The sequence below is a fragment of the Leiobunum rupestre genome, chromosome 3, assembly GCF_980474605.1.
Source record: "Leiobunum rupestre chromosome 3, qqLeiRupe1.1.hap1, whole genome shotgun sequence".
NCBI classification, from domain to species: Eukaryota; Metazoa; Arthropoda; class Arachnida; order Opiliones; family Sclerosomatidae; genus Leiobunum; species Leiobunum rupestre.
Genome location: NC_143386.1, coordinates 27,227,999 through 27,249,498, shown reverse-complemented (window position 1 = coordinate 27,249,498; position 21,500 = coordinate 27,227,999). Strand labels below are relative to the sequence as shown.

The 21,500-nt window shown below is 37.4% G+C and overlaps 2 protein-coding genes and 1 long non-coding RNA gene across 3 annotated transcripts in view; all 3 read left to right on the top strand.

Annotated features, from left to right (window-relative positions):
* Nucleotides 1–21,500, top strand: part of LOC149950979 (uncharacterized) — a 277,136-nt gene that overhangs the window by 185,392 nt on the left and 70,244 nt on the right. The window lies entirely within an intron of this gene.
* Nucleotides 1,956–8,842, top strand: LOC149950983 (prostatic acid phosphatase-like). Its single transcript, XM_090169070.1, has 9 exons — nt 1,956–2,000; nt 4,041–4,193; nt 4,364–4,459; nt 4,962–5,051; nt 5,756–5,951; nt 6,055–6,143; nt 7,317–7,601; nt 8,429–8,546; nt 8,730–8,842. Exons 1-9 carry the CDS (start codon nt 1,956–1,958, stop codon nt 8,834–8,836), a joined length of 1,179 nt encoding a protein of 392 aa, XP_090025196.1. The 3' UTR covers nt 8,837–8,842.
* LOC149950982 (L-xylulose reductase-like) lies at nt 10,332–20,982 on the top strand. The gene is made up of 8 exons (XM_090167976.1): nt 10,332–10,403; nt 10,573–11,814; nt 13,284–13,381; nt 15,998–16,152; nt 16,578–16,620; nt 17,259–17,423; nt 20,469–20,586; nt 20,762–20,982. The coding sequence occupies exons 2-8, from the start codon at nt 11,763–11,765 to the stop codon at nt 20,884–20,886; spliced, it is 756 nt and encodes a 251-aa protein (XP_090024102.1). The 5' UTR covers nt 10,332–10,403; nt 10,573–11,762; the 3' UTR covers nt 20,887–20,982.

Genomic DNA, 21,500 nt, shown 5'->3' with positions numbered 1-21,500 from the left:
ATTTTTAAAATTTGATTTTCGTAATCCCATAATATCACATTTTTACCATATTAAAAAAATCCGTCAAACCTTTTATTTTATCCTTTTTATTTCGTTGCCCCAAGGGGGGGGAAACGAAATTGTAGTTTCCCTCTGAATCGGGTCGACTTGGATAGGGGTGTTGGAGAGGATTACCTCGCCGTGTTCGTAAAGGCACGAGTTCAGTGGAGTTTGCGGTTGAGGCTGTGAAGAGCGCTCCGGGGGTAACGTCAGAGTCTTGGCCGACCGATCAAGGGGTGGTGATGGGAGGGAACAGGTCACCTCGTACTAGCCGCAAAGGCATTTTTCGAGGGTAGGAGTTTAACGCAACAACTTCGAGGTAAGCCTGCCCCCTCCGCTTTTCGTTCCACTTGGCGCCATCGTTCCGCTTGGCGCCATCGTTCCACTTGGCACCGTCGCGGCGGGTTGACCTTGACTATGTTACGAAAGTTTCAAAAATTCTCCGCTAACACCGCCGAAGCTGCGCTGCGGTTGTGAAATCGCTGTCATGTTTATTACTTAACTTAAATATTACTTAAATATAAAAGCTCTTGGTTTAAAAGTTATTTGAATATTTTTTAAGTTATTAGAATATTTTTTAAAATAACGTAATATCATTAAACATAGATGGCGATAGCGTCACTAACTTTTTCTTTTCAAACTTTATCTCTCGAACGCGTTTCCTGGTCAAGGGGTGATTCCCCCTTTCCGACGCCGAGAGGAAAGGAGCGAGAACCACTTGTGCGGCCTGTGTTCAGTGATTTTCTTACGTTGTAAACATTAGTGCCTGGTAGCATATCACGGATTTATAAAACGTTTGCGCGGCCTGTGTTGAGTGAAGTGAGTAGTGCGTTGTGAAGTCAATATTTGGCCAATGTGCGTTTTCTTCTCACGAGGACAAGCTGGAATTTTGATGGTTTAAGCCCGTCATTCAGGCTGTATTTCTTATACTTCATTTGAAACAGGTAGTTTGGTTTTTATACATTCAGGCTGTATTTCTTATACTTCATATGAAACAGTTTGGTTTTTATATTTTCAGGTAGTTTTGTTTTTATATTTTAATTTTTTATTCGTATTTCTATTTTTCTTAATTTGTTTTTCGTTGTTTTTGGATTCTTGTTTTTTTTGGATTTGTCTTAATTTTTTATTCGTATTTGTATAGCATTCTGATTTTGAATTTGTATTTTTATGGAATTCAATTTATATTTCTGCTAGGAAATAATTTTGAATTTTCATCTTTTTTGCGATTCGTTTCAATTTCTGTAATTGCAAAATCGGCCATGAAACCAAAAACTTCAATAATCTTAGCTGAACCGCCAAATAAACACACTCGGTCAACCTCTTTGCCGATAGGTGCATCACCAACTGGTTCAGAAATTGACCATAGGCAAAGAAAGAGGGCTACAGATAGGGAAAGGTACGCTGCCAAAAGCCAAGACCAAGACCCTGCTTTCCGGGACCGACAAAATCTCAAAAGGCGGATTGCTTATGCTGCCAAAAAAACAAATTACCGTTGCTTCATCAACTTCTGTTGCAGAGTTGCAAAATGGGGAAATAGATTTATCAACTTCTTTTGCAGATTTGCCAACTGGGGAGATAAATACAGAGTCAATAGGAACAAGTCCACCAGTGTCTTCGAGTTGTTCACAAATTGCAGAACCATCTAACCTTGCAGTGGAAGATAGACCAATGCCAGACGGCGAAGTCGGTGCAAAACCACTAGGTGCAGAACCGTTTGACCTTGAAGTGCAAAGTACACCAAGTCCTGGCCATTGTTCTATGGGACCCACCAACGTAACTATATCTTGCCACGCATTTTCCATAGCAAAATGTACGATTTATTGACAAACTAAAGTAACACAGCCTTTTTGGAAAACCTGACCTATCGTTATATTATAAACTTCTATTTTATTATCCGTAGCGCATGAGTATCCGTAATGTATTTCAGGCCGCATAAAAAAGTTGGAGCATTGTTGCCAGCCGTACGATAATTATTGGTACATGTCGATAATGTAAGAAAATGGTTGAAAACTACATTTTTAATATTTCATTTCTGTTTTAAACCCGTCATTTTGAATAATTCTGCCGAGGCGTACGATAATGTAAGCATTTTTTTTACTTTAACAGAAAATGGTTAAAAATGACATTTTTAATATTTAATTTCTGTTTTAAACCTGTCAAAATTTTAAATTAGGAACAGCTAGATTTCTTTTGAAAGGTTAACTACATATGTTTTCAGTTTATCACGCAGACTGCCAACTTATAATCTTCCAACAAACCAAAGGCAGAATAAATAATGTAGTCGAATTATTTTGCGTTATTAATTTTTCTGGTTTGGTTTTGTTTCCTAAAATCGATCATTTTTAAGCCTGGTACAATAATTTTATTTTCACGTTCTGGTAAACGCTGAAAGCGGTAGAAGTCGGGAAAGTGATATGATAAATACCGTGTTCCCCTCCTTCATGTGGCTTTCTGAAATTCGTAGCTGGGCTCTTGGCACCCTCCCCAAGTGATTGACATTATAATCGCCATTTGAGCCCTAGCCACAAGGAAATGTGATTGCGCCCTAATTATAAAAGCACTCCTTAGCGTAAGCCCTAATCTGCTAAAGCCCCAACTTTGTAAATTTTGTCGGCAAAAAAAACCAATACCAACTAGTAAGTTGAAAGATGTCTAAATATCTGATTCTAGATCTATCGTCACGGCGATAGAGCCCCAGTCGATCCATACCCAACGAGTCCCAATCTCAATCACCAATGGCCCAATGGACTGTCTCAACTCACCAACGTAAACCAATTTCAAATACTTCCAAAGCTAAAATGAAGTAAAAATTAATTAAATTTAAATGTTTTAGTTGGGGAAGCAGCAACAGTACGCTCTCGGACAATTCTTCAGAGACCGCTTTTAAATTATCATAGGAAAATGCAGGAAAAAACGATGGGTAAGACACTCTGCGGACTCGGTGTACACTGCCGTACCTTTGGCAGTGCTAAATGGAACTCGCGAACTCTTGAAAATATGTACCTTTAACAGTGCTAAATGCACGAACTCGATGTACAGATTATCTGAGACTATCTTACCCCTCGGGAAAAAACAGGCAAACTTCTCAACTCACCCCCTACAACTCCTTATAATTTTAGCATAACCTTTTGAAACACCCTGTGTAACGCTAATAGCTGTTTTTGGGTTTATTGTTTTCCAAATATTTTGTAACATTTGGTTTTAATGAGAACTGATTATCAGATTGATCGACTTTTCTGGCTCTTAATAGGAACAATATATTTAAGTTTAAAGCTTGGCACACAATTTCCATTTACCATTGGGCTTATGGGGAAAAACGTTTAGATTCGCAAAAGGTTTGAAAATATGAGATATCTTGGTCACACCTTTGGCAAGGTCTGCCCTAGTGTGTAAAATCATATTAAAATTGTCATGCTGTTATGCAGCGTTTCCATAACTGGTAAAATCTCACTTTTTTCGGTGTAATTTCAAATTTTAATTATAAAAGTATATATCGGTACATTCTCCTAAAGGTGGTTCTAACCAAATCGTACACACAATTTTGAGCGAACCTCTTCACATGTATAAGTTTCCAACAGGCCCGACCAGAAAGGGGGAAGCCGGTACAAATTACCAGGCCCGTGCAGCCAAACAAACATAGGAAACTTCTCCGGGGTTTATCTTCGAAAACGAATAGATTTCTTCAGTAGTAACGGCTCTCTTTATATTTTACTGGGGCCCTGGTTTCAAATTATATCCCAAAAATCCCTATTTCCTTTATAAGTAAAGCAGTTCTGTGAAAAGAGGTGGTGCGATATTTTCTTACAGCTTAAGTACACAAAGTATAATTTCTAATTCTACAAAAGTGTTCATCCCATCAATATCTAGTGGTAACACTAGAGCTGAATTAAAACATTCGGTCATATTTCTTGGCAGTTTTAAAGGAGTTTGTATTTTAAGTCAACCTTTCCGAATTCAGTCCCTTGGTGCAATAAAAGGCAATTTTGCTCAAATCTCCACAGGTGGAAGTGAAGAGTTCGGACAAAGATCGTTGCATTGCCAGCGCCGAAGTTAATTTGGCATCTTTCTTCAAACCAGAGGGTAAATTCATTTGGAACCCTGACCTTATCTGGCAACCAGTGCCTATACACGTCAAACCGAAAGCCGAAGATTTCGTAAGTAGACCTTTATTTCCGTTTGATGGAATCGCTATACGAAATGATTAAAAAAATTAAACCAAAAAAAACGGAAACTGCTGATTAGGCATAAACATAATTATAAGCTTTCCTTTTTAATTTACCGCACAATTCAATTAACCCCTTTTAATGAGACTTCCGTCCAACAGTTAATTAACGAAGATGCAATTTGTCCAGCCGCGGAAGAAGAGGTGAAGAGGTTTCCAAGCACTCCACTTGGACAAGCATACAGTCGGAAATATGGCGTAGGTATTAGGAATAGACTTACTTTATGATACATAGTTTCAGAATTGCAAAACATTGAAAAATATTTTAATATTTATTAATAACGCTTACTTTCCATTCATGAATGTAGTTTTAGCCGAATTTTCTATGCTCCACATTACTCTGAACAGATTTATTAACAGCCCATCAAATATAATTTCCCCCTTTACCCGTCGGAGCTATACAGGTGAATAAAAATAATAGAAGGAACAGACACACGCCATACAAGAATAGTTCAATTAAGCATTTTGCATCCTTGGTCAAGAAAACATGTCAACGCTAAATTTATTCCTTTTAAATGAATCAATCGTGTTTAATGAGTGATAGTAAATTTGAAACATCCATTAAAGAAAAATATTCAACAGAATTAGATAATAAATTGCTCGGTGAAATCTTCCCTACGTACCAGAGTCCAGAGATAATATATTAAGATTAACAGTGAATATGACGCTAAAATTATATCCTCTGTTTTCATGATTTTAGGATTTAATGCGATTTATGACAGAACACAGTGGAGAACAGGTTTATGACCCATCGTCAGTACAAAGTGTGCAAGGAGTTATTGGCATTGAAGTAAGAAATCAATGTTCAATTACCGTCTTTGATGTTGAGAGCTGCATGAAAACAGAAATTTTACCATACAATTTAGCAAAGTTGATTTCCAGGTTTGCTTTTTATTATGGGATCGTGACAATGCATCCCGCTTAAGATATTGAAGTGCGTATAAATCATTTCGAGGTTCCTGGCGATAGAAAGTTGCAGCTGTTTGCTCGCGTGAAAGTTTGCCACCACCTTCCTATTTTTTGTAACCCAGCCACCTTCAATTATTGTCAGTAAAAATCACTAGATGTAAAGTTGGTGCCTTGGGTACTAGTCTATCTGATTGTTATTAATCTTATTTTGGAAAACTAGAAAACGATAATTTTATCAGGTTTATATACAAAATCCATAATAATAAGTTTATTTTTATATTATTACGTGCAACAGAAGTTGTGGTAATTTTAGAATTTTTTCGCTCACAAACAATTGATGTGGTAATGATTATAAGAGGGAAGTCTTTTGCCTAATGGATGCGGATATGGTTGGTATTCAAAAATTTTGAAATGGTAAAAACGGAAAATATTTGAAAGAAAATGGGACAGAAATGGTTAAGTTTACGCTATAATTTCTGCTCTCGACATTGAAAATTTACTTAGTAATGTGAATATCGTATAAAAAAACGTTTTTTTGTTGCATTATCCTATAAGTGATATATATTTCAAACTTTTAATACAAAGAAAATTCACAATTTGGTGGTGCCTCGTTGGGCCGAAGTGCGCTACAGGGAAATGGTTGAAGCTGCCGGCGAAGGATTCACGTTCAAGTTCGCATCAAAGAAAATGCAGCGACTGCGAGGAGGCACGCAGATTAGACACAGATTTAAGAACCATTTAATGAACGGGAAGTTGTACACTTGCAGGGAACTTATGTGTTGTTGGACAACCGCCTAAGAAGTCTACACTTTCCTGTTCTGTCTAGTGGTGTTTAAGCTATCAAATATTTATCTCAAATGGTATTTTCAATGGACTTTTTACAGGTCCTCTTGTGAAACACATCTTGGAACTGATGAGAGATAGAACAAACACAAAAGAAGTGCCAATTACCAAAGGATATATTTACTCCACCGTAAGTAGACTAAATTTGAAATATCTTTGAAAATAATTAGCAGAAATGTCTAAAAAGGGTTGTTAAGTTTCTATAGATACATTATAAAATAACTGTAGAAAGCATTCTCCATCACTAATTAACTAGTTAAAGAATACGTTTAGCACAATAATATTTTACTAACTTTAATAGTATCTTGAGAAACATAACACCATACGATTTATGTTAAAGATAGTCAGTCGCAGAGCTATTGCGTATTCTAAAGATTTAATACAGGAAATTCGTCTCTTCCTAGACTTTAAAGGCGTTATTACTGTGTAATTTCTTTGATAGTGATATAAACGACTGACCACGTACTACCTATTATCACGAATTCAGTGTTTGTAATAGCATTTTTTTCCTATTCAACAATTCATAATTATTTTTCCAAAGAAAGTTTTATTTTTAGTTTGAAAAACATTTGAAATTTCGATGGGCCTTATTAAAAAAGGCTGGCAGCAGCGAATTCTGGTTCATCGTTAGGCCTACCTGATAATTACAAAGGCTAATAACAAAGCGAAGTGTTTTAATTCTTAAGCCACGTTATGATGTAGGGGGTCATTGGCGAAACAGGCACTCTTTAGTAGTTTAGCATGTGCCTAACTTTTGTTAATAGGTTAATTATGATATTATATGCCAACACATTTTTGAACAACTTTCTCTAAAGGTTTTCTTTAGAAATATAGAACCCAATAAAGTCAAAAGTTATCTGTAAGATTCTCTAGAAATTCCATAAAATACTTTGAACAGAGGTTTCGCGCTTTATTGAGAAAATGCATTTCATATGTTTATACAGGGTGTTAAACAAAGACTTCATAATTCAGGCAGAATACTAGTTGTACTTCAATTTCAAAGTTCGTTCGCGGAACATCAATGACTTAACGGTACCCGTCTGAGGACGTTTTCAACCGTGGTATTCAACATCGTTTTCGATTTTGAGCGATAACGAAGCATTTGCAATGAGCTGCCGTGGCAAAGCTTAAGTGACTAATTCCCAGAAGTTGAATTAAGGCATTTGAGGTTACAGCCTACAGGTATCGGAAAACTGAAGCAAAACGGTCATTTTTCACATTTTAAGTTAGCAGTTAATGTAATTAACGCATAGTACATAATAAAAAACCAACAACAAAGATAGCATTTTTCCGAAACGTTTAGCACGACGCCATAATAGCTGCTTTCATGAACGCATTGGGAGTGTTCAACAGTCGTATCATTCCATATTGCGCCACAGTTCTTGTGGAACTTCATCAGGCTCCGGGAACCGAAGGGACATTCGAGGGTTTTTCAGTAAGACTGTTCTACGTCAACAACACTGCACATCACCCGTTCCCTTTGCAGATTCCCAACTGCGATCTCGATTGTCCTCTGACGAAGCTCCAAAGTCTAGTTCAAAACATCATTCCAACCAACATCAAGGAAGAGTGCTTCACCGGCGAAAAAGTAATCATTAGCGGTTTTTTAATTTCATATTGAAATTATTCCCTGTCTAATACATTCTTTAGGAACAGGTATTGTCTTTTTATTTAAATGATTTATACAGTGCTTTCAATAATGAATTTATAATACAGGCTCGATACTATGTATAAATTATTTTAAAAATGGTTCATTGGTCATAAATAGCTTAAGAGTGTTCTTCTGCGCGCTTTGGAACCAGCGGTACAATGATTTTATTTTGGGAATAGTTATCTTTCAAACGACTTAAGATGTAGAAAGTGCTTGAGCCTATCGTTTAGCAAGAACAAACTATTCAAATAACCGGATTAAAATGGAAATTAAACCAATACGTTATTCAATTATATTTCTCGATTTCTTCAATATAATTTCATAAACCTTTGGATCTTAAACCTTCGTGAATTTAACTTTCATGTTTATAAAGTTGATTTTTAGAATATTTTTCCAACAGTGTTCATGGATTCAAAGCAATCTCTAATTTTTTAAAAATAGAAGTCTTTTTTTTTCAAATAAATAAAGTGCAATAGCTCTTTCTATAAAATAATATATACGCATACATGCATAAAAAGGGTTATTTTTTGGAGAGTGCTCTTCCTCGTATGTCCGTGTAGAGGGTCTCGTGCGTTTTCGCGCGAGCTCAACAAAAACAAAAATATGCGCGCGCTCTCTAACTTTAACTGCACGATGAATCTAACGTAATCACGTGACCTCTCGTATTTCATATAAAGAGCTATTTTGCTTTTAAAATCAAATGAAGAACAGGGATTGATTTGCAATGGTATAAAATTCTGTAATTTTTTACTTCCAATTTTAAGAAAATTCGTGTGACGGTACCGGATTGGCTAGAAGCGCAATACAGCGAAATGGTGCAAGCTGCCAGCAAAGGGTTCACCGTCAAGTACGCCTCCAAGAAAGTGCAACAACAGGGAGACGGTTCGTTTAATAATACTGTTTCTGAACCACTTTTATGAAAGAAAATTAAAGGTTGATTCGTAACTTAGGAAGATGTTATTAGTCAAACGCTTAAATAGCCTAAATTTTCAGAATTTGTCGAGCTGTACTTAAGCTAACCTCAAACAAATTTGGATTATGACATTTAAACTAAATTATTTCCAGGTTCTCTTGTTAAATACATCTTGGAATTGGCGAAAGACAGTGCGAAAACAACCAAACAGCAGCTTACCGAAGAAAATATTTTTTCAATCATAAGAAAATTAAATTGAAAATATTTCAAGACAAAAATCTATAAATTAACTATAGCATATCTTTAGTTCTTTACCTTACTTTTTTTCTGTATGAATTTGCTTTACAATACATTAAAAGTGTCAAGCTTTATTTTTAGACGAACTAAGGGATTTTGAAACGGATTGCTTTAAAATTACTATATTAATCTCTTTTTCGTGTTTAGCTTAAAGCCAAATTTTATTTCGTTCATTAAAGTTAAGATTTCCATTGTACTAAAATAAGTGAGAGTATAAAAATAATTACATTTATTATTTGGAGATTTCATCACCCTTAATTTATCGTAATAAATGGAAAAAATCTCTTTATTGAGGCCTACATCAACCGTACTTAAAATACAATAAAAAAATTAAAGTTTGAGATCTCTCTGAATCTGTTCAGGGGGAGTGGATGAGGGGTTAGCACTTTGGACTGGCAGCAAGAGGAGCAGGGTTTGATTCTAGAAACAACTCCTGTGCAGGGCCCGCTTTATTGAAAAGCGAGTGAGGCGACCACCTGGGGCCCGCGCATCACAGTGCTTACCGGGGGCCCCGCTTTCAGTGTCAAACGTTTTTGGGCTTCTATCTCATATCTTGCTGCCTAGGGCTTCTGTGTTATATTTTCCTAGAGCCCTCCTCATTGGTTCAAGGAATTTTCTCCAATTTCTTTGGTTTCCCCTTTTTATAAAAACTTGTTGAGGCTAAAGTTAACAGTAGGTAGAGGGAGCTGTTGGCTCCTGTGGCATGATGGGCTTTCCACCAACGTCCTCCGCACTGTAACCAAAATCACTCGATGACTTGGTTTTAGATGGTGCTTAGGTTAAAAGCCAAGTTGATTATTATTTTTCAATTAATTCAATCAAATAATTTTTAAACTGAAAGTAATGGCGATGAAAATGAAGGCTTTCCCCGCTAGGGTCGTGACTGAGCTAGTGGTCGTCTAAGCGGACGGCGATTTTAACTTTCAGACTTTCGCATACCAAAAAGATCAAATAATCTAATTTCAAAAATAATTGATACGACCCATAAAGTTATTTACAACCAGTATTCCAGTAACGTTATCAAGGGAAAAACAACGACCACTTCACTACTTTATCGTTGTGATAGCGATTACAATAATCAGGAATGTAATAAAAGCCGAACGAGAGCTTTCAAGGATATTCCAGGAGGCTTTGAAATCAATGTCGAGTAAGTTTATGTAAGTTAAATAAAATTATATTTTCGTAAATCGATGATAATTTATTTTTATTATTATGCAGGAATTAATACAATTAGAAGTGTCTTTTAAAACAAGGAATACCTCTGCGTATTGTTTCATACCAGAGTGACTGAGAAAAATCATATCACCTCGGGCAGGAATCGAAACTACGACCTTTGGGTTACCGTCCCAACGCCACTACCATTGGACTACCGAGGCCACGAATAATCAGACTTCGGTAGTCCAATGGTAGTGGCGTTGGGACGGTAACCCAAAGGTCGTTGTAGAGCATACTCGAAAACCATTAATGGAGTGGGAATGGTCAAAATCGTACATTTTGTCACTGAAATAATAGGTCATGAAAAATAACAAGTTGGTACTACCCAAATGTTTTTACGCCTCATGTTATTGTAATGATTGTCTGTGAAAAATGAACATGTTTTGAGCCAAATCATTGTTTTACTTTTACAAATGAAGTGTTAGAACAAGTGCAATTATTATAATAAGGAATTACAGAAAGTTTGTTTCAAATACGGTTCAGTAATGCCACCGTCCGCTGCTATACAAATCCGTATGCGATGAAACATATTCTGGAACGAACCACGGACCATATCTGGAGTAACGAGTTGGAACGCTGCAATGATTCTCTGGCGCAAGTTGTCTTCGCTAGTGACTGGCATCTTGTATACTTCCTCCTTGACGAATCCCCACAGGTAAAAGTCCAGCGATGTGATATCTGGGGAACTAGGAGGCCATCGCACTGGACCATTCTTCCCAATCCAACGCTCAGGCAACTCGGTGTTGAGGTATTGCACGACATGTCGTTCCTTGTGAGGATGTGAATCGTCATGCAAGAACCAAAGGCTTGGCAGGTTGACTAAAGGGACATCTTTTAATGCTTCTGCTACTTCATTTCGTAGAAACGCCAAGTAGTTCCCCCATTAAGCCGATTCGGAAGAAAAAATTACCCAATGACGCGATCTCCTAGTAAATCTGCCCAGACGTTCAAGCGGAATTGTACTTGTTTGTGATGTGAAAATCCCCAGTGCGGATTTACATCGCCCCACTATTCTGGCGGTTAAATGGGCAGTCCCTTCCAAAGGAACACTCGTCGAACGCCAGGATCAAACGGAGGAAATCTTCATTGGCATCCGCCATGGTACTGAACCAGTTACTGAAATCCAACCTAAGGCGCTGATCACCATCGTGAAGTGCTTGGTGACATAATATTTTGAGAAGTCCAAATCGGAGCATGCCATTTTTATACTTGCTCGAGGGTAAGCAACAAAGTAGGCGATGACTGTATCTTCCATATTAGTGTTATGACGTCCAGGTCCGCGGAATCAAGGATTCACATTGCCGTCTCCTTCGAAGTCAGCTACAGCTCGGAGAATAGTGTGGTGATTTGGTCTACCACCTAGCGATCAAAAACTACAAATTCTAAAACCGTTAAATATTTCACCATTTTTCTGAAATTCACAAATAACAACGATCTTCACCGATTTAGTACATACGGAAAATTTCACATTTCTAGAAGTGATAGTTTTTGAGAACAATGCCTGGGCCGATCAAATGAAGACACCCTGTATAATTATATCAGTCGCAATTGTTTGTAAAACAAGGTCGGAGTGTAAAGGTATTCAACACCAACATACAGATTGTTGTCGGCTGTAAACGCACAAATCATTCGAAAACCGGTACAAGCACACACTCTCTCGAATTGTGAAAAAGATGGAGTTTAATTTCACTGGAAAACGAGTGGTGGTTACTGGTGCTACTAGAGGTAAGCCGTTCTTTGAAAATTCACACTTTAATTTTTAATGTCGAATTTAAAATATAATTTTGTTTTGTAAAACCGTGCTCACATTAAATGTGATTATTAGAGTATAAGTAGATGTGAATCGTTATAAAAATCTGGCTGGCCAAAGGTCGTATTTAGATAGTAATGGTGCAAAGATCATTCATAATTTATCTGGCACCAGATGAAAAGGTGAAACTATTTGTAAATGGCGTTATTTGATATTTTTCCATACGTTCATCGACTTAGTCAAATAGACTTATAAATGAACCAAATCAAACATATTTTATTAGAAGGAACAGTTAGATTAATATTTAACAAAATCTTTGTCTTTCGTCTCCGCTTACTTAAAGAAAAGATCGTCTGCTACGTGATGCAGCCGCTTATTTTACTTTGAGTCTATTATTTTCTTTATTTATGACTGTTTTGATAAAGAACCTCGTCCTTTTGTTATTGATTTAGTAGGCGCTTAAATTAGGATATAATTGTTTGGTTTTTTGGAATACAATATGAATTATAGGTTTTAGAGGGAATTTTTATTTTGATAATATCTTAATGATTTTTTTTGTAAATTCAAAATTAGGGCAAAAAACTGGAAATTAATTTTAGAAAAACTTGGTGTGAGAATAGTCTAAGAAAGAAGGTTGGGTTTTATGTATTTTCTTAAAAATATTTTAGAAGATAATTTTTCACTTGGTTGATTTATAAATTTAAGTAAAATATATGAAACTGATTCGCTTTAACCAACTTCATAAGAGGAATATTAAATGTGTTTTAATATTTCCAACAACTCTTTGAACATTGCTAAGCAATACAGCGCGACGGTGTGGGAAACCTTATCTCAATGTCTAAAATAATCCACAATAGGACGATATTACACTACTTTTCATCGGAATGCTTAACTTTTCGTTTACTTAAAGCAAACACCACGTAACATGAATTAAATTATTTTGGCTTTTAATTGGTTCTTTAATTTTAGGATTAATTCTGAAAGAAGTGTTGACAGCCTTAGTCTTTGATCGGAAATATTTCTGAATACACCAAGTTGTTTAATAACACGTGCATTGAGTATACTCATGCAGAGATTTACATTCATATAGTTCTAAATGCCTCTCCAAACGTTACGTGGTTTTAGCTTTAAAGTAACGTGAATATGTATTTTAATGTTATCTCCATTTATAAAGGTTCCATTGGTGTTATATAAAAATTTTAAGTTTTCTTAATGAGGAAAATTTTACAATGATATTGTGGAGATGGCGCTACACAACACTAGTGGGCTTTCCCGCTTCTGCCTAATGACTAATTAACACGTCCCACCGAGCGTGCGACGCGCGACTTTAAAAAATAGAAGCGGGAAAGATCCCTAGTGCTGCGAAACACCATCTTCATCTTAGCTGCAGTAAAAATCTTTATCATTCAAATTAACTGAATCAGCTGCGTTTATATTTGGCCAGGTATTGGACGAGAAACTGCGAGGCTACTGCATAAGCTAGGAGCTCATGTCATAGCAGTTTGCAACAACCAGCAATTTTTGGACGAACTGCTTGCTGAGGTATGAAGATGGATAAAGAGCATTCCATATATTCTTACTTTTCTTAGAACTATTATAATTATTGAGAGTAATTTCTAGCTTTACCTCATCTTTGGATTTTAATTGAATAACACACTAAATCATTAGAATGATAAACAAGACGTACGACGGTCAGAATACACACAATCCTTCTAATGTGTTAAGTTTGTTTGAGCTATTCACAGCAACCTGCAACGCCGGTATCATAACCAATATATATTCACGGTCACACATAATAGTATTTACACTTATTCGTTACGTCTAGTCATACTTTGAAAGCATCGAAGATTAATACGATCAGTCTCACTCTTATTTTTTTATTTCTGATCACACTAATTATTTACTACTAGTCAGCCGTTGAGTGTCACACTTATTTTTTCTGGTTATACGACAAAGACTAGTTCGATCAGTTTCATACTTATTTGTTACTTCTGATCACATTTATTTGTTACGTTGAGTGTCAGACTTATTACTTCTGGTCATACGCCGAAGACTAGGTAGATCAGTGTCATACTTAATTGTTACTTCTGGTCATACGTTGAAAGCGCGGCGCACTCTGAATGACCTTGAAAAACGCTAGTGGGATACGGGCGCGTAGACCTCTATAAACACGCGGATTTACAATGTTGGATATTGCGGGGGTCCGTATACGCTGCCCAAAAAACCTTACTTAAAATTAAAATTAAGGAACGTTTTTGTAACTTTAGGTTATATGTAAACCACAGCTATTCAAAAATATAATTTTCATGAAAATCGGACTTAAATTAAAGAACTGTAGGTAGATTTTTAGGCGAAAATATAAAACCACGAAAATTGGGGTCCCGTAAATTACCCTGAAAACTATACTTAAATTTAATATTTACTGATATAACCGAAGTTGTAGGTCCGCTGAATCCTAACCTATCCAATAATATTTTTTTAACGTTATCGGACTTAATTTTAATGAAAATATCTACCACATAAAGTGAAACCACCGAAAATGGTAAATTAGGCAAATGTACCAACTTCTAGGGCTCCAATTTGAAAACTTTATGCAAGGCTATCAATGGCGATGTATGTACATTCGAAAGATATATCATTGCCTCTTTTAGCCTTAACCGTTGAAGAGATATGCGCGACACGGCGGCACCTACATCGGCATCGGCATCGGCTACACTGTACGTGAGACTAATACGCACAAATCCTTAGGATTGTGTGTAAAAATCGGAAAAGGAGGAAAAACTTTTATGAAAAAACCAAAACCCTACAGTTTACTGCTTTAAATTCTCGCTAATTTGTATAATTTTTAAATTTTTTCTAAGTCGAAGGTTTATTTGATTGATCTCGTCTTTTATTTATTCTCGGAGAGCTATTCCGAGAATCCCGTGTAGTTTGCAATATCTTATAATTCTGCTAGGGTTTACCTTTTTGGCTCCGTTTTACACATAATCCGTTGGGATCTGTGTGTTTTAGTTCCGCGTTCTGTGTCCACCGTCACAGGTGTTCGCGCGATTTCTCTCACTACGTTAAAGTTACAAGGACACATGATACGTTAATCGATTGAAAATATCATGCCCTTTGTCGGAAATTGTGAGATTAGGGCCCCGGAAGTGGGGCATTGCCCATTTTAGTATTTTTTTGGAAATTTTTGGAATTTGATTGATTTTCGAATTTAAATGTGCATTAATTTTATTAAACTAAGATCGACTTGGTTGAAAATTATAACTTTGGTTAGTACTGATCATTTCTGAACTACTTTTTAACATTTGAATTTGGTACCAATTAATAAAGCCACCATATAACTCGTTCGCGTTTCACTACTTTATTTCCAAAACCAGGTAACTCAAATAATTCATTTTTGGTAAAATTTCTATTGAGTTTATTAAGTTAATGTTCAAGATAATTATCATTTTGTTCATATAAGGTTTAATATTTAATATAAAGCTTATACATTTGGGCATAGCTAAATTATTAGGCCTTATCACCTATTCGCCATTGTAAGCGCTTGCAGGCACAGGTGTTACTTTATTTTTCTCGTTAGAGCCACATATAATTTAAATACGTGGCTGTCAATATTATTTCAACCAAATGACTAACCCAGAAAACATTATTTTAGACCTATTTGATTATAACAAATGCATCTATTAAAATAATATCATAAGCCACCGAAACCAATCATAATCTACAAAAGGAATGATTAAAAAATCTTAGAGTGACTGATATCATAGAGATAGAAATATAAATGTTTCTAAACTGTAAACCATAGGGGTATCGATTTTGATTGAACAAAAAAGATTTTTTCTTGCGTAGAATAAAAGCAGGTTAATAAAATACCTTTTGGTGTAAGTAAGATTTAAACCCGTTTTCCTGGTGATTTTCTATCAAAATCATTAATCAAATTTAGTATTTAAACAGACTTGAACTTGATTTCAAGCTCTAGCGTGATCGACGCTTGATTGAGTATTTAGATATATGGAAAAATTTTACCTTCTTCTAACGTGTGCAAAAATCATTTTAAACTCTAAGTAAATTTTTAAATAACCAAAGCCACCATTTACACTTCCACTCCAAACTTCTATACTAACTTCAAGTACTAATATTTTATATTTCTTTCCGCAGATGCCAGGTATTAAACTGCTGCATGTTGATTTGGGAAATTGGGAATTAGGCAAGACTGCTCTGGAGACCGTCGGACCTATTGACCTATTAGTCAATAATGTCGGAATTAACATTTCCGAATCTATACTGGATGTTACCGAAAATAATTTTAACATGTAAGAGAATGTGAATCAGCATTTAGTTCCATTATCATACGTAGGAAAAATAATGAGAATGAAAAGTCTTGTTTCACTAAAACCAGTCTCCTCTAAAGGAAATGGGTTCAACCACGTTGGTGCCTTACCACTTCGTTATTGCGCAATTTTTACCGATGGGCACCTCGTTAATCAGACTTCCTGGAAGTATATTAAATGCTTCAACCATTTGTCGAGGAACAGGTGTGAAACTGGGATTTAAAGAGCCACCGAATAATTTGAATTTGGAGGGAAGGCCTTCAAAGTCATGAGCTTTTGAAAGTGGGAATAAATAACTGAGACACGTGATGGAAGGGGGGTGCTAGCTGAAATTTGGCCCGAATTTTTCAAACTATTTAGTTTTCCATTCAAAATATTAATTTTCAATACTTTTTATTTATATTTAGTCTCACTGAAGTAAACCTAAAGTCCACATTTTTTGTCTCGCAAGTAAGTAACAAGTTACATCTATTACTGTCAGACCTAATACTTTCCCTTCCAGTGGAGGAATATCTTAAGCCACGTTCACAATAGCCCCTAAAATCGCTTCGTGTTAGTTCGGGAAGCATCTTGGCCAATTCAGTTCACTTAGAATAAACTATCAATTTTATCAAAACAACCAGGCTGGGAACTAAAGTTGCATTTATTTTGCTAAAAATAACGCGACTAAAATTCAAATTTACGTCAAATATTATTACTGTTTATAAAAAAAACAAGATTAACTAATCGTATTAGAATAAATTTTCGTTATCTAAAAAATCTGGTTATAATTTGAATTAATGTTAAGCCTTGGTTAAAGCCGAACCGGGATGAAGTGATTCTGCTCGTGTCGCTTCGTACTGAGATTAACCCCGATTTTACCATCGAGAGTGACCGGGGCTTAATAGGGCGCTTAAGAACCCAAAATAAAAAAAATACATAAAGGCCCTCAAGCGAGCATAATCCGCCACTGTCAGTTTTAAAATTGGGTATTAGTGTATATTAACACTTGGCACTATAATAAATTGAAATCTTCTATTAACTTCCGTGCATATTATCAAGAGGTATCTTATTGAAGTTTGATGCTGTACATTTGTTTCTTTCTATAGGTTGCTGCCCAATCAATGATTGATCATGGCACAGGTGGCGCTATTGTCAACGTGTCCAGCGTCTGCGCGTTGGCTCCAGTGAAAACCGCTTCGGTGTACTCTGCCTTAAAAGCCGGCACTTCTAACTTAACCAAATCCATGGCTCATGATCTGGCGAAGCATAAGGTAAGGGACATTTATTTCAATCTTTGAGGTCCAGGGTTCAAAGATAAAAATGTGTTTAAGAAAATCACATGAACTGTCAAATTAAAATGGTTATTTAAGAAACCGGGACTTAAAAACGGGTCATTTTACAATCGAGTTTCATTGATTGCGTATTGACAATCCAGGTGCTTCTTCTTTTGAAGTACTAATTTGATATACATGTATATTTCCCTACTACATAAAACAGAAGGTCAATTTTCTTTGTTATTTTTGTACTAGTAAAGAATTTCTTTAAATAAATATTTCGCTTTCAACATGACATTTCCTAAAATTCGCCTATTGGGGCAACGCTTTCTCTAGTCACAAGCTATAATTAATGGTATCAATATTATTAAAAGCTGTTGGTTGGGTGGTAGGTAGGTAGGTAGGTTCATTCGTCAACCGATTTTGGAGATTTTTTTCTCGATTTTCTGACGCTTTTCGCGTGCGCGTTCCGGGCGCGAGGGTCGCGTGGCATTTTTTTACGTACGCCGCGATTTGTGTTTTCGCATCGAGTCGGCTTTGATTTCCGATTTGGTTTTAAATTCTTTATTATAAATTTTCAAAAGTGACGCAAATGCCATTTTCTAAAAATGCTCAAAATCTTTCGCCCCTGAGAGTTGGGCAGTGTTTGTCCCAACACGCAATACACCCGAAATTTTATCTCTTACCACCGTGAATTTCGGAGGGGGGTATGGGGTAGTTTCAGAAAGCCTGTGAGTTTCGGAAACAGTTAGGTGGCTCTCTCGGCGTACGTTAGTCCCGTGGCCTTTATGCATCAGCCATTGGATACAGGGGGTTTAAAGGGGTACAGGGGGGTTTAGTACGACAGCGAATTTGAGATATTTTTGCGGGGGAAAGGGTACAACGGAAATTATCGCATTGGTAAGGGGGAGGGGAGTACTACGGAAATTCTCGCATGGAGAAAAGAAGGAGAGGGTACCATGGTAATTATCACATGGGGAAAAAGGGGGAGGGGTACCCCGGTAATTATCACATGGGAAAAGGGGGAGGTGGTTACCACGGTTATTATAACATGGGAAAAATGGGGAGGGGGTACCCCGGTAACTATCACATGGGCAAAAAGGGGAGGAAGGGCCTTACTTGGGTGGTTCTTCTTTGGGGAAAAGGGTACCATGGAAATTATCACATGGGGAAAAGGGGGAGATGGGTACCACGGTAATTATCACATGGGAAAAAACGGGCGGAACGGTAATTATCACATGGGAAAATGGGGAGGGGGTACCCCGGTAATTGTCACATGGGGAAAAGGGGGAGGAAGGCCCTTACTAGGGGTATCCCGGTAATTATCTCTTGGCAAAAAGAGGAGGAAGGGCCTTACTGGGGTGTTTCTACTTTGGGGAAAAGGGTACCATGGAAATTATCGCATGGGAATAAAAGGAGGTTACCTTACTGCGGTGGTTAGACTTGAGGTAAAGGGTGCCACGGAAATTATTGCATGGGTAAAAGGGGGGTGGTGCCTTACTGCGGTGGTTTGACTATGGGGAAAAGGGTGCCACGGAAATTCTCGCATTGGTAAAAGGGGTTGGGGGGGGTGTACTGGGGTGGAGTGCCTCGAAACACACAATTAGCTGAGAAGCCCTCCTGTAAGGGGAGGGGGCCTTACGGGGTGAGGTCGACTTTGGGTAAAGGGTGCCACGGAAATTCTCGCATGGGTAAAAGGAGGCGGGTGCCTTACTGCGGTGGTTCGACTATGAAGAAAAGGGTGCTACGGAAATAATCCCATGGGAAAAAGGGGTTGGGGGGCGTACTGGGGTGGAGTGCCTCGAAACACAGAACTAGCTGAGGGCCCGCCTGTAAGGCGGGCTTCTCGGCTAGTCTATATAATAAAAAGCTGTTGGTTGGGTGGTATGTAGGTTCGTACGTCAACCGATTTTTCTCGATTTTCTGACGCTTTTCGCGCGCGCGTTACGGGCGCGAGCGTCACGTGCCATTTTTTTACGTACGCTACGATTCGCGTTTTCGCATCGAGTTGGCTTCGATTTCCGATTTGGTTTTTAGTTTTTGTATTACAAATTTTCAAAAGTGACGCAAATGTTAGTTTCAAAAATTATCAAAATCTGTCGCCGTGTTTGTCCCAACCCGCAATACACCCGAAATTTTCTTTCTTTCCACCGCAAATTTCGGAGGGGGGGGGGCGTATGGGGTAGTTACAGAAGGCCTGTGAGTTTCGGAAACGGGGAGGTGGGGGGTTGTTTCGGGATCGTTCCGATTTCAAAGTTCCTCTCGGCGTACGTTAGTCCCGTGGCCTTTATGCATCAGCCATTGAATACAGGGAGTTTAAAGGGGTACAGGGGGGTTTGCTACGACTGCGAGTTTCAGTTATTTTTGCGGGGAAAAGGGCACCACGGGAATTCTCGCATTGGAAAGGGGGAGGGGAGTACTACGGAAATTCTCGCATGCAGAAAAGGGGGAGAGGGTACCACGGTAATTATCACATGAGAAAAGCGGAGAGGGGGTACTACGGTAATTATCACATGGGAAAAATGGGGAGGGGTACTCCGGTAATTATCCCATGGGGAAAAGGGGGAAGTGGGTACCACGGTAAATATAACATGGGAAAAAAGGGGAGGAACGGTAATTATCACACGGGAAAAATGGGGAGGGGCTACCCGGGTAATTATCACATGGGGAAAAGGGGGATTAAGGGCCTTACTGGGGTTACCCCGGTAATTATCACATGGTGAAAAGGGGAGGAAGGGCCTTACTGCGGTGGTTCGACTATGGGGTAACGGGTGCCACGGAAATTATCCCACGGGAAAAAGAGGTTGGGGGGGGGCGTACTTAGGTGGAGGGCCTCGAAACACACAACTAGCTGAGGTTAGTTTATCATACGCACTTAATAAAGTCAAAAGTTCGGTAAGGACTAGTTTTATAAAATTATCTATCGAAAAATTGTTAGTATTTAGCTTGGATAATAGCTCAGTGGATAAATAATTGAGCTAATATTTGGTTAAAAATTGTATTGATAATGAACTCTTTATTGGCTTGGCATTTCATTGATAGATTCGAGTGAATGCAGTCGCTCCTGGAGTCGTCAATACGGATATGGCTTACGAATTAAGCTTAAACAAAGACCTCATGAATCGAATGTTGAGCGAGCTACCAATACCCGTCTTCATTGGTCTGTATATAAAATGTGGCATTTTCCCTACTTGCTTTAATACGGTAATTAAGTCCGCGCTTCAAAACGTCTCGGGTATTTTTGTACGAGTAGGTACAAGCTCAACCTTAACGTATTCAAGTGCTGGCTTACACTGTCGAAGCATTCTATAGCTCTAATCTGTTCAATAATATAGAACCCATAGAAATTGCGAAGGCAGTATGTTTCCTGTTGAGCGATCACGCGTCTGTTATAACCGGAGTGACTCTGCCCGTCGACGCAGGATACTTGCTGAAACTGCCATTTGGAGACGAACTGTGACCGATCCTCGAGAGTTGGCTTTTGCTTTATTAATAAAAAGTTCTTTGATTACTGATGGTTTTCCTGAAATAAAATCCAGAAATATTAAAAAATCTACATTTTAAATTATTTATTACGTATAATTTTTGTTAACTGTAGAAGAAAACAAGTTGGCAAGCCAAAATATACCTCTCCTCGGAAGAATTGTCCCTAGTGGTATTAATTTCTCGAGATAACCCTTAAAGATATATTTCCGCAATTTAGAATTATTTGTTAAAAATGTTATCCCAGTTCTATCCCGCCCGGTATAAAATTTTATTATAATTAGAATAATTGAGACGAAACGACCAATTTTAATTTATTCAGAATATCATAAGTTAAGTAGTTACAACAGTGAGTTAGACGTACTATAACAATGCACAATTGAATTACACCCTTTTTACAGTACAAGTTTGTCAGTTGAATATAATACAAAGCAAATTTTAATGAAAGAAATAGCTACAGCTAGAGGGTATTATAACGACCGTTCACTTTTTGGTTTATAATTTTAACGGAATCGGGCCGATTTTAATTAAACGATAGTTATCGAACTTTTGTTAAAAGAATATTCCCTAAGGCCGCACGATAAATTTACG

Excerpts from the sequence above, each read along its gene's own strand:
- LOC149950983 (XM_090169070.1), top strand. The coding sequence starts at position 1,956 with ATGTATTTCAGGCCGCATAAAAAAGTTGGAGCATTGTTGCCAGCC. Across the intron at positions 5,952-6,054 it reads TTGCAGGGAACTTATGTGTT|GTCCTCTTGTGAAACACATC; the intron begins GTTGGACAACCG and ends GACTTTTTACAG. Across the intron at positions 8,547-8,729 it reads AGTGCAACAACAGGGAGACG|GTTCTCTTGTTAAATACATC; the intron begins GTTCGTTTAATA and ends AATTATTTCCAG.
- LOC149950982 (XM_090167976.1), top strand. The coding sequence starts at position 11,763 with ATGGAGTTTAATTTCACTGGAAAACGAGTGGTGGTTACTGGTGCTACT. Across the intron at positions 13,382-15,997 it reads TGGACGAACTGCTTGCTGAG|ATGCCAGGTATTAAACTGCT; the intron begins GTATGAAGATGG and ends TTCTTTCCGCAG. Across the intron at positions 17,424-20,468 it reads ATGATCTGGCGAAGCATAAG|ATTCGAGTGAATGCAGTCGC; the intron begins GTAAGGGACATT and ends TTTCATTGATAG.